At 42.6% G+C, this 12930-nt stretch overlaps 2 protein-coding genes across 10 annotated transcripts in view; one reads left to right on the top strand and one right to left on the bottom strand.

Moving 5' to 3' along the window:
* RNASE10 (ribonuclease A family member 10 (inactive)) overlaps window positions 1-12930 on the bottom strand; it is a 72149-nt gene that overhangs the window by 22070 nt on the left and 37149 nt on the right. The gene's annotated exons all lie outside the window — the stretch shown is intronic.
* On the top strand, window positions 7689-10573 carry RNASE9 (ribonuclease A family member 9 (inactive)). Its single transcript, XM_038558419.1, has 2 exons — window positions 7689-7854; window positions 9595-10573. The coding sequence occupies exon 2, from the start codon at window positions 9610-9612 to the stop codon at window positions 10204-10206; it is 597 nt and encodes a 198-aa protein (XP_038414347.1). The 5' UTR covers window positions 7689-7854; window positions 9595-9609; the 3' UTR covers window positions 10207-10573.

Genomic DNA, 12930 nt, shown 5'->3' with positions numbered 1-12930 from the left:
TCTTGGTTTTATTTTTTTATATATATATATTTTTTAATTTTTATTTATTTATGATAGTCACAGAGAGAGAGAGGCGCAGAGACACAGGCAGAGGGAGAAGCAGGCTCCATGCACCGGGAGCCAGATGTGGGATTCGATCTCGGGTCTCCAGGATCGCGCCCCGGGCCAAAGGCAGGCGCCAAACCGCTGCGCCACCCAGGGATCCCCTAGCTCTTGGTTTTAATTAAGTGGTTGCATGAGGCTTTACCGTGTATGTCTATGACTTATCATAGTCTACTTTCAACTGATATTGTACTGTTTCACTTACAGTATAAAAACCTTAGGATAATATACTTATATTCCTTCCTCTCCTCTCAGATTTTATGTTATTGTTCACCATGCATCTTATTTTGAAATAGGTTACAAATCCCATTACACATTGCTACTAGTTTAGTGTGTCTTATTTTATTTTATTTTATTTTATTTTATTTTATTTTACTTATTTGAGAGAGAGAGAGAGAGTGAGAGAGTGTGTGTGTGTGTGCACAAGCACAGGGAGGGGCAGAGAGGGCCAGAGGAGGAGGGAGAGTGAGACGGACAAGTAGACTCTGCGCCGAGCACAGAGCCTGACACGGGGCTCAATCTCACAACCCTGAGATCACGACCTGAGCTGCAATCAAGAGTCAGTTGCTCAACCCATTGAGCTACCCAGTCACCTGTAGTCTGTTTTATCTTAAATAAATTTAAATAGTAAGAAAAAGAATAATATTTATTTGGCCATGAAATTACCATTTATAATTTCTTTATTTTTTTGTGTAAATTCACATTTCCAAGTGGTATTAATTTTCTCTCTGCCTGTTTGCCTTTCCTTTAAATTTTCTTGTAGTGAGAGTTTGCTGGTGATGCATTCTTTAAACTCTGCAATCTGAAAAAGTTTTTATTCTGCTTTAGGGTTTTATTTTATTTTTTTTAAACAGTCTTTTTTTTTTAATTTATTTATGATAGTCACAGAGAGAGAGAGAGAGAGAGAGAGAGAGAGAGGCAGAGACATAGACAGAGGGAGAAGCAGGCTCCATGCACCGGGAGCGCGATGTGGGATTCGATCCCGGGTCTCCAGGATCGCGCCCTGGGCCAAAGGCAGGTGCTAAACCGCTGCGCCACCCAGGGATCCCTGCCTTAGGGTTTTAAAGATATTTTTGCCAGATATAGAATTTCTGCATTGAAATTTTCTTACTTAGAGTACTTTAATGTTTTCCTACCCTACTCTTACTTATATATTGTTTCAGATAAGAAATCTAATGTCACCCCTAACATTCCTATCTTTGTTTCTCTGGCCATAGCATATCTATTTTTCTGAGGTTGCTTCTAAGGTTTTTCTTTTCATTATATTTTTTTTTTTTTTTTTTTTGCTTTCCAATTTGGTTATGATGTGCCTTGATACGGTTTTCTTTTCTTTTCTTTTCTTTTCTTTTTTCTTCTTTCTTTCTTTCTTTCTTTCTTTCTTTCTTTCTTTCTTTCTTTCTTTTTCTTTTTGTACTAGGAGTTTGTTGAGGTTTTTTTGGGTTTGTGAACTTATACTCTCCATTAACTTTTGCAAGTGGCCACTATTTCTCCTAATTTTTGCTTCTCTTTTTCAGAGACTCAAATTATCCATCTGGGGTCGCTTGAATTCATTTTACAGCCTGCTGATGTTCTTTTCACTCTGCTTTGTTTCCTTGTTCTGTTTCACTTGAATTAACTCTGGAAACTTCAGATTCACTAAGCTTTCTTCTGTAATATCTAATCTGCCATTAATCCCATCTGGTGCATTTTTTATCTCACACATTTTAGTTTTTATCTTTATAAATTTGATTTTTCTATTGCCCATGAATCTAATTAATTTTCTGCACATAAGTGCAGTCATAATAATAGGTTTAATGCCTTTGTTCTATGCCTGTTTGGGGTCTAATTCAATTGGATGATTAGTGTGCTCATTATGGTTTGTGTTCGTTTCCTTTCATGCTTAGTAATTTTTGATTAGATGCCAGACATTGTGAATTCCACCTTCTTGGTTTAACTCACAAAGATATTCTTGTATTCATGTAAACCTCCCTGATCTTTTTTCTGGGATACACATCAGCTATTTGGAACCACGTCAATCCTTTTGATTTGTTATGAAGATGCAGATCCGTGGTGATCTAGGGCTAATTATTCCCTGCTACTGAGGCAAGACCTTCCCTAGTGCTGTCTAATGCCCCATGAATTTTGACTTTTTCCAGCCTGGCTCATGGGCCAAGGCACTATTTCCTCTGATCCTTTTAGACAAGTAGACAAGTTATTTTTCCCAGCTGCAGGTGGTTTTCTCCCCCACATGTGATAAACAGTCCTCTGCTGCATACTTGAGCTCAAGGCTCTGCTCAAGGCAGCTCTTTCCTTTCTGGTACTTTGTCCTATGGACTCACATTTCTTGGCCTCCTCATTTCCTCAGTTCCTCCTCCTCATGTCTCGTGGTCTCCAGGCTCTTCCTAAGCTTGTCATCCCCTCACTTTTGTCTGGAATCTCTCTCAAGGCAGAACCCAAGCAAACTGTATGGCTCACCTTGCTAGTTTCCTGTCTCCCAAAGTTCAGTGTGTTTTGTTGTCTGATGTTAGTGTCTTGAAAGTAGTTTTTCCAGCATTTTGTCAGTTTATTTTTTAAGACTTTATTTATTTATTCGTGAGAGACACAAGAGAGAGAGGCAGAGACACAGGCAGAGGGAGAAGCAGGCTCCATGCAGGGAGCCCGATGTGGGACTTGATCCTGGGTCTCCAGGATCACACCCCAGGCTGCAGGCGGTGCCAAACCGCTGCACCACCGGGGCTGCCCGCATTTTGTCCGTTTTAAAAATTGTTTCAGGTGGGAGGGTAAATCAGGTCCATGTTATTCCATCTTGACTGGAAAACTGTATTAAGCCTTTTTTATATTCTCATTTTTTTCAAGGATTTCTTTATTTATCTGAGAGAGAGAGAGTGCATACCTGTGAGCACATGCAGAAAGAGGGGCAGAGGGAGAGGGAGAAGGAGAGAGAAACTCAAGCAGACTCCATGCTGAGCACAGAGACCAACACAGGGCTTGACGCCACGACCCTGATATAAGACCTGAGCTGAAAACAAGAGTTGGAAGCTTAACTGACTGTACCACCTAGGTGCCCTTCTACATTTTCATTTTAAAACCACATCTAGAAAAAAAAAAATAAAAATAAAAAAATAATAAAAAAATAAAAATAGGGATCCCTGAGTGATAGTTATGTGACTATCATAAATAAAAAATAAATAAATAAAAATAAATAAATACAATTTAAAAAAATAAAACCACATCTAGGAGCAGCTGGCTGGCTCAGTCCATGGAGCCCTCCACTTTTGATCTCTGAGTTGTAGGTTTGGGCCCCACGCTGGGTATGGAGATTGCTTGAAAATAAATCTTTAAAAAAAAATCAAAAGTATTTTTATCTAAACAGGCTCCTTAAAATTTTTGGAGCTAAATGACCTTGCCTTGCTTTTCTAGTGGGAAGGTATCTATATCATGGCAGAGTCACCCTCATGGTGAGTTGCTGATGCAAAAGCTAAGAAATGCATGGATTGAATGCAGATTTCATAGGAAATAAGAATACTTTGTTAAAGCCTAAATGAGCATTTTGTTTTTATTGCTGTACAATATTGGAAAAGAAAGAGAATTCTTCATAACAAAAGAAATTGTCATACTTCGGAGTCTTGGTGGTGGCTCTAAGGGATGTAAATGTTTTAAGAATGATGACTTTTTTTTTTTTTTGAATGATGACTTTTAAGTTAAGAATTTTAAGGGGTGCCTGGTTGGCTCAGTGGGTTAAGCAGCTGCCTTCAGCTCAGGTCATGATGTCAGGGTCCTGGGATCGAGCCCTGGAATCGAGCCCTGGGATGGAGCCCCTGCATCTGGAGCCCCGAGGAGCCCTGTTCAGCAGGGAGCCTGCTTCTGCCTCACCTTCTGCCCACTGCTCCCCCTGCTTGTGCGCTCTCTCTCTCTCTCTCTGTCAAATAAATAAATGAAATCTTTTTTTAAAAAGTTAAGATTTTAAGAATGTTATCTAAAAGGTGAGGCAACAACAGCACTGTGTTCCATAGTAAGACAGTTTGTAACAACAAGAGAAACTGCGAGGATGTCGCCACTCAACACCCACATGCCAAAGCTGAACTTTCTCTTTTACCAGGACAAATTCAGATACTTCGATTTTCCTAATTATGTAAGAAAGGTGGAAGACATCTAAAATACTAACAGAGGAAAATTTTGCTGCCACCATTAAGAGCTGGGGTTTTGGTACAGATATGTTGGATTTAGAAAAGAAACTCACACTTTGCTTACACCTGAGTCTGAGAAGCAATTTTATACTGAATATGTTTTCAAAGTATTTTTTTTTCCAAGTTGTTGCTTTTTAAATTTTTGCGGGGGGGGGGGTGTCTTTTGTTATTAGGGATTATTATTATATTATCTGTTTTGGGTGAGGTTTCTGTGTACTTGTGTGTATGGGTATGTAATTCAGTCTGTGTGTCTGTAATCAAGTCTTTCAATAATTTTCTTTGTGGCTGTGCTCTTGTTTGGTTTAATAAAAACATCCTTTCTTAACTCCAAAATTGTGAAAAATATTCTACTATATATACTTGTCTCAATATCCTTAATGTTGTTTTAAAAATATTCTTTTGATAGGGGTACCTGGGGGGCTCAGCGGTTGAGCATCTGCCTTTGGCTCAGGGTGTGACCCCGGGGTCCTGGGATCGAGTCCCACATCGGGATCCTTGCATGGGGCCTGCTTCTCCCTCTGCCTGGGTCCCTGCCTCTCTCTGTGTATCTCTCATGAATAAATAAATAAAATCTTTAAAAAATAAATAAAGGGGATCCCCGGGTGGCGCAGCGGTTTGGCACCTGCCTTTGGCCCAGGGCGCGATCCTGGAGACCCGGGATCGAATCCCACATCGGGCTCCCGGTGCATGGAGCCTGCTTCTCCCTCTGCCTATGTCTCTGCCTCTCTCTCTCTCTGTATGACTATCATAAATAAATAAATAAATAAATAAATAAATGAAGTAGGCAAAAGATAGGCCTCGTATCCTCAAAATAATCTTAACAATTACAAACATTCTTATTTGCCACTATGTATCTATATAAAGAATTACTACTTTGAGAGTATTTGTAAACTCTTATCACCCTTATATCTCCATTGTGAAGGAAAATCTATTAAAAAATGCAAAGAAAAAAGTTGTAGAGAAAACAAAAACAAACAAAAAGAATCCTATTAAAACAAGAGAAAATTTTTTTTTTTTTTTTTTTTTTTATGATAGTCACAGAGAGAGAGAGAGGCAGAGACACAGGCAGAGGGAGAAGCAGGCTCCATGCACCGGGAGCCTGATGTGGGATTCGATCCCGGGTCTCCAGGATCGCACCCTGGGCCAAAGGCAGGCACCAAACCGCTGCACCACCCAGGGATCCCTAAAACAAGAGAAAATTAATCAGCTTTTTAAAGCTTTTTGTTATATTTGCCAACTTTTTCATTCTAATCACAAATGTGTGATTGCCCACTGTACACACTCACCAGCATTGAGTTTGTAAGGTATGATTATCAGCAATTTGAAAGATACAATTTTCGTTTTTCCCTTTGTGACTAAAGCTATATAAGTATTTTATGATCATAATCCATTGATGCTCATTGTAAGATCTGTTCAAAATCTTGCATTTTAAAAATAATCTGCTTTTAAAAGACCATTTAATAATCTCTCTGGAATATATATTCGTCTAAGGGGCTCATGACTCCTCTCAATCTTTTACTTTTGTAAAAATAGTGGTTAAATACAGAGTCCTGACCAGGGACTCAGGACCTGCGTCATAGAAGAGGCCTGGGACCCACAGTCCCTTTCAGGCTCTTCCCCACCTATAGACCTAAGCTTCCCGAACCCTCCCAAGCAAGTTTACAAGCAGAGAGGAAAAGTAGGACCCAACCAGATGTTTGTACACCCACTTTCAAAGCAGTGTTATTCACAACAGCTAAAAGGTGAAAAGCAATGCAACTCAATTTTTTTTCCAAAAACATTTGCTGAGAAGGCCTAACACTCTCCACGCTACTTGGGGATGTTTTCTATACCATCAGTTACATGTTTATGGGTATAAGGAAGTGCTTCCCCGACGTTAGTGGGCTATGACTCACCTTGTGAATTTGTTAACCGTGCAAATTTATGGGCCCATTCACAAAGATTTTGATTCATGAGGTCTGAGGAAAAACCAAGGAATCTATAATCCAGAGGGAGGCCAGGTGGTTCTGCTGTGAGGCTGCCAGGTGAAAACTTAAGAAACACCGCCTGAGCATGATTCGGTGCCATCTGTTCTGTGTTTTCTGTTTCCGTCTGTCTGTCTGTCTTGCTCATTTCCTGTTCATCTCCATTCCTCTCTTCTGCCCCCAAGCAACCAGTAATCGACTTTCTGTTCTCTCTGTGCTGGTTTTTGAACAAGCAGAGGAATGGATGTGGTTTGCTTTATTAGATATCAAAATATTTTGTCAAATGAGAATAAGGAAAAGCATATCACTGGCACACAAATAGATAAAACTACTATCAAAAAACAATAGACAGTTCAGGAACAGAATTATTTAACATATACGGTAACTTTTATTTTTTTAAAGGTTTTATTTATTTATTTGAAAGAGAGACAGAGATATCGAGAGAGAGCCTGAGCAGAGGGGAGAGGGAGAAGCAGGCTCCCCACTGAGCAGTGAGCCCGACTCAGGGCTCAATCCCAGGACCCTGGGATCATGACCTGAACCAAAGGCAGACACTCAACCAATGAAGCCTCCCAGGGGCCCCATAAGGTAACTTTTAAGTTAGAGGTGAGAGGGGAACCTGGATGGTACAGTTGGTTAAGCATCAACTGTTTTTTTAAAAAGTTTTGTTTAAATAAATAAATAAGAGATGAGACAGTGGATTGGATTTCATTCCCCAAATAACTGATACTGGGATTATGGACAAATCATGTGAAAACAAAACCCATCTCTTACCACACTTCAAAATAAATGAATTCCAGATGGGTAAAAGACTTAAGTCATTAAAAAAAAAATCCATAGAAGTAGTAAAATAGGATAGAAGCGAAAATGTATACACTTTCAGGATGAGAAAGGATTTTGACAAGGACAAAAACTACAAGTTGAATTCATAACTATAGGATTAAGAAGTTTAGGCTAAAAAAAAAAAAGAAGAAGAAGTTTAGGCTATAAAAATCAAGGAGGGGGCAGCCTGGGTGGCTCAGCGGTTTAACGCCGCCTTCAGCCCAGGGCATGATTTTGGAGACCTGGAATCGAGTCCCACATCTGGCTCCCTGCGTGGAGCCTGCTTCTCCCTCTGCCTGTGCCTCTGCTTCTCTCCCTCTCTCTCTCATGAATAAATAAATAAAAATATTTTTTTAAAAAATCAAGGAGGTGTCGCAGACAAGCCCAAGGTGTGTCCTGGGCAGGAGCCTGAGCTCTGCCATCCATGCACTTGCTGTCCGGTTCTCTCCAGTCCAAGATGCCTCAGTGGCTCCAAGTTTTCACTTGCGGGAGTGTGTGCTGAGCTCCCTGGACGGTCACGATGACGGGGTGCTCTCCTGAAGAGCCTCCCTGGGCCACGGGTGGCCTGATGAGCTTGTGGGCAGGCAGGGAGGGAGGGAGGACTCAGAGTAGGGCAGGGAGGGAGGGCCACCCCTTCCCCTGTCCACCCGCCGGTTTTCCTTTTCAGTCCACTTCTCCTCTCCTGCTTCAGCCTTCCGTCGGGTGTGCACAACACCTGCATTTCTTGACTCCTCTGACTGCTCACATCGACACCGATCAGATCCATCCTGGAATCAGGGGCTCTCTGTCTCCATCTCCACGTAAGTCAGAGTGTCTGGGTCATGAGTAATGGGAACCCCTCAGGTGGCCTTAAGGGGGGACTTCCTGATGCCAAGGCCTTGGAGTAAGAAAACCTGCTCCTGCAACGTGCAGCTAGGCCTCGGCCGGCAGCCCTCCCCGCGGTGCCCCAAGGGCTCGGGGACGGTTCTAGACCTGGCCGTGCACTCGCGGTTTCTGGTAGAGCTACGAGGACAGCAGAGGAGGGACACAGTAGCCCCAGGAGGGGAAACCGGACTGGTGCAGGCCCTAGAGCAGCGAAGAGACGGGCCGTCAGAAGGGCCCGTGAGCCGGGTTTGCCCAGGCTGCTGCTGGGGCCAGCGTAAGGTTTTCAGCGACTTCCCGTCACCAAGAGAGGCTAATTACAATAGAACCAAAAACAATACTAAAAAGCAACCTGTTTATCAAATGTCGTTGGGCAGATGAAGATGGTGCACGAGAGCGCTTAGCACAGGGGGGCCCATCACCGCTCCTTATGCTAGCCGTGATTATTTGTTATTGTTATTTTATTTTGGGGTGACCCCAAGACTGCATGTATTCAGCTGCTCAGACTTGTTTTCGTCCCTTTCCACTCCAAGCTCCTGCGCTCGCAGGGGAGGCCAATACCCTCAGTGTTAGGACCTCTCCAGCCAAAGCTAGAAACAACCGTTCTCTGGGGCCCAGACACCCCAAAGACTGAGCGCGGTAAAGAGGTCATGGGCAGAGGTGGCTCTGGAAGCCTGTTCCCCAGCATACCTCAGGTGCCTGCCTCTCTCTGGGAGGAAAGCCTCTTTGGAGAATTAATGCTTAGCAGCCAGCTTTGGACTAGAAATGGAAAACGATAGCTAGGCCCTGGGGCTCTCTGTGAAAGATGACACTTGGCTCGAGAGGGACCGATTTTGCCCTGCCGTCCAGCAGCAGGGCACCGTTCCTGCCACACGGTGCTACTGCTCAGGCTCTCGCAAGGAACGCTTTAAAATAGTTCTTCGATGCAGGGTGGAGAGAGATTGGGGATGTGAAGCCTGGTCACCCCGGAAACAGGAAGCCTAGGAAGCTTACCGAAGAGAACAAGGAAGGATGGGGAACCCCACAGGGTACGGGGTGCGCCGCAGCTCTCCGGAGAGGCAAGAGAGGCCGCCCAGGGGACGGAGCAGCCCCAGGGGAAGGGGTGGCGGTGAAAGCGCCTGAAGCAGCAGCAGGTGGTGCTCCGCTGACCGCCCCACCTGGCTCCATCCCTTCTTCCCGGGCATCTGCAGTCCAGGCAGAAAGAGAAGTCACAAGATGAGGAATCTTTGTCCTCCCGGAACAGGGAGTGTGGGTGTGGGGGTCACTTAGGCTCTTTGCAGTGCAGGTTCCCAACTCCCAAGAAGGGAAGGGAGGCATCTGTTCCAGAGGGTTAAGAGCCCAAGAGCCCCTCTCGGCCTCTCTCCCCAACGGCCACCTTGGGCTCCTGTCTCCTCCTGCCTGCCCTCCACCCCTCCTTGCTCTCTGCCTCACCTTCCTTGTTTCTTCCTCTCTCCTTTTCTCTCCCTTCTCCCTTCACCTTCTCCTCTCACGTCCACAGTCTTCCAGGCTGACCATGGGCTACTTTTCAGTCCACGTTTCAGAAATATTGAAATATATTCTGAGTTGTCAATTTGAAAATTGTCCAAAGTCTTAGAGCTCAGAACAGCAGGAGTTAATGTGGCTGAGGAACAAAAGCAGACACACTGTGGCAGTGGCACTTATCTCCTTATCTCTCCTAGTCTCCGCAAAAGGACATGTGGACTCTGCTCACCATGCAGCCCCTGGCTCTGCTGCTCCTGCTGATGATGCAGCCACTGCAATTTATAATTCTGAAGAACTTTGGTGATTTCACAGATGAAAAGCTAGAAGAGTTTGAAGATTACTTGGGGGACATATACAGCCCAGGACCTGCCAAACCTCCTACCAAAGATACTTTCCTAAGGCGTATTATTATCGATCCTGGAAGACCACTAACTGATTCAGCCTACTGTACTGAAGAAATCAAGATGAAAAACGTTCACAACAATTTCAGTTGTGTCAGAGAACATTTCTTCCTCCAAATAGCATATGAGGACGTGCAAAAGACCTGTAAAAACTTACATGTGCCTTGTAAGAATGGAGTTAAGAAATGTCACAGGAGCAAGGAAGTAATAGAAGGAGTCTATTGTAATTTAACACGAGGAGCTAAAATGACAGACTGTGAATATGACTCTTTTTATAGGCAGGGCTATGTCCTTATTACTTGTCGATGGCAAAATAATATTCAGGAAATTGTTCCTGTTTACGTAGATGATATTATGGCTCTGGATAATGATGTGAAAGCCAACATCTACCACAATGCAAAAAAGTAGCCATTCTAAAAGAATATTCTCTAAGAAGGCAAGAGTAGGAGGATATAACCTTCTCCATACTGATCCTTGCAGGTCAAAATCAAGAATGCTCATTTTGATCCCATTCATTTTAGTCATCCACCATCTCCCTTTCTTCTCCTAACACCATGCAAAGGCAACGTGGGCTAAGTTGGTTGATGGCGCTCTGAGAAGTGGTTTCAAAAGGTCAAGTACTTTAGCACATTTTGAGTGTGTTATGAGGATGAACGCCTGCAGTGACAGAGAGCCAGCTCCAAGAGAAACAGGAAATGGTCGTCTGGAGTGTACTCCTGTGTTGTGTTCATGTGAACCCCTAGTTGAGTAGAACTAATAAAGTGCATTGACCTAGTGAAGTCTCTCCAGTATGGCTATGTGGGGCTTTGGGGTTTGGAATTGCCTTTCTCTGTAGCATAATTTGAAATGAAACGAACCTGAAGCTCCTCAAGAAATTGTGCGATTCAACTTTCCAGTACTATATTTGTGGACATTTCACTTGTTCTGTTCTTTCCATACAACGCAATGCTCAATGAGAACCTGAAGATGTAGATTCTAGTAGGAGGCACCTCAGGATAAACACCTAAACATTCGGGATAGCAAGCTCCCTGACGTACTTTTCAATTGTCCAATGCTGTGTTTGTAGATTCCCACATTTTGGCTTTAGCTTAGACATCACTATTCACAAAACCCCAAACAATTCCTCACTTTCTGGCACAGTCACATTTATTTACAGTTCCTTTCCTCACTTGCCAGTAGATGTGGCTTCATCTGAGAATACGCCACTTCCAGAAAAGGCTGGAGAATCTGTATGATAAAGGAAATCTGTCTTTCCGGTACAGGTAATAATTTCTCTCCCTGTGTCTGTGAAGTTCCTTAATATCCTTTAACTATGATTCTCAACAACTCATGGAAAATGGGATAAGAAGTAGTGAAGGGAGATGGCAGGGATAGTGTCTATTACTTTCTCACATTGCACTGAAACCCAATCTACTCATTTATTACTCATTTATTCCCCAGTCTTTGTTCTTCTCTTCAGAATCAGAGCTCAGAGCTTACTTGATCAACCAGTTGACATAAATAAGGGCCTAGAGCCAAGTACTGCCAGACACCGTTTCGGCGACTAGGGAAAAAATACCAGAAAATCAAACTGCTCTTCACATGGAAGCTTGTGACTTTTGATTGTAATGTCTGAATGAATGAGGATCCCATCAAACTTTAGAAATCTCACGACATGCTCTAAAAGTCAACCTCCTATACACCAGCCAAAGAAGTTCTGCACGTAGGCTAGCCTGGGCACGTGCTATGGGCCATCTCACCTGGGCTGTGCTCATTCCACCTATCTTGGGACTATACAGTATACAATATATTTGTGAGAGTCGGATATAGTACAGTAAAGAAGGCATGAAATCATCATGATGTTATCTCCTTCTCTCCAGATAAATGGTCCGATCCATACACAACCTAGAACTAGAATCGTGGAACTAGAACAAGGATTATTTACATGGATTGTTTTTTTTTTTTTAATCTAGTATTGCATTAAAAAAAAATCCAGATCCCAGCCTCTATCCGCTGGATTCCTTAAGATAGATCAAAACCATAATTTTCAGCTTTACCCATCGTAAGATTTCAAAAGATTGTCATCCAGTCTCCATTAGCATTCGCTCTTCAATAATACCAAACTAATGTGATGAATATTGTCCATAACCTTGACTCACAGCACAATTTATTCTTTTTTTTTTTTTCACAATTTATTCTTTATGTTAGAATCCACTGATAGGGGTGCATGGGTGGCTCAGTCGGTTGAGCATCTGCCTTGGGCTCAGGCCCTGATCCCAGGGTCCTGGGATCCAGCCTCAAGTCAGGCTTTCTGCTCAGTGGGGAGCCTGTTTCTTCCTCACCCTCTGCCTGCCACTCCCCATTTGTGCTCACTCACTCTCTGTCAAATAAATAAAATAGTAAAAAAAAAAAAAGAATCCATTGATATGATACAACAGTAATTTTTTTAATTGTGGTAAGATATATATAGCATACAATTTACTGCTTTAGCCATTTTTAAGTGCATACTGCAGCGGCAGTAAGTGCATTCACACGGTTGTCTCCAGAAATTTTTCATCTTGCAAAATGAAACACTGTATGCATTAAACAATAAGTGTCCCATTTTACTTCCTGTCTCTTATAAATTTGACTACTCTAGATCCTTCATGTAAATTGAATCACACAGTATTTATCCTTTTGAGCCTGGCTTATTCCACTTAGCATCATGTCTTCAAGGTTCACCCGTGTTGTACCACATGTCAGAGTTTCTTTCCCTTTTAAGGCTAAATAATATTCCATTAGATGTTTATACTACATGCTGTTTATCCATTCATCCATCGATGGACGCTTACTCTGGTCACTTCTACTTTTTGGCCTTGCAAACAATGCTGTTATGAACAAGGATGCACAAATATCTGTTTGAGTCCTTACTTTCTATTCTTTTGGGTCTATACCCAGAAGTGAAGCTGCTGAATCATAAAACGATTCTTTTTTTTTTTCTTTTAACTTTCCAAGAAACCAGCACACTCTTTTCTATAGCAGTTGCACAACTTTACATTTCACCGGCCACGCACTAGGGCTTCAATTTGTCCAATCCTCACCAAAACCTGTCAGTTTCTTTTTTTATATATATAATAACAATCCTAGTGGTGTGAAGTGGTGATGCAAAATTCA

Source organism: Canis lupus, chromosome 15 (genome assembly GCF_011100685.1).
Source record: "Canis lupus familiaris isolate Mischka breed German Shepherd chromosome 15, alternate assembly UU_Cfam_GSD_1.0, whole genome shotgun sequence".
In the NCBI taxonomy this organism is placed as follows: Eukaryota; Metazoa; Chordata; class Mammalia; order Carnivora; family Canidae; genus Canis; species Canis lupus.
The sequence above is the reverse complement of the archived record's forward strand: the minus strand, read 5'-3'. Positions and strand labels throughout refer to the sequence as shown.

What these genes read in the sequence shown, in the direction of transcription:
- RNASE9 (XM_038558419.1), top strand. Translation starts at nt 9,610, where the DNA reads ATGTGGACTCTGCTCACCATGCAGCCCCTGGCTCTGCTGCTCCTGCTG.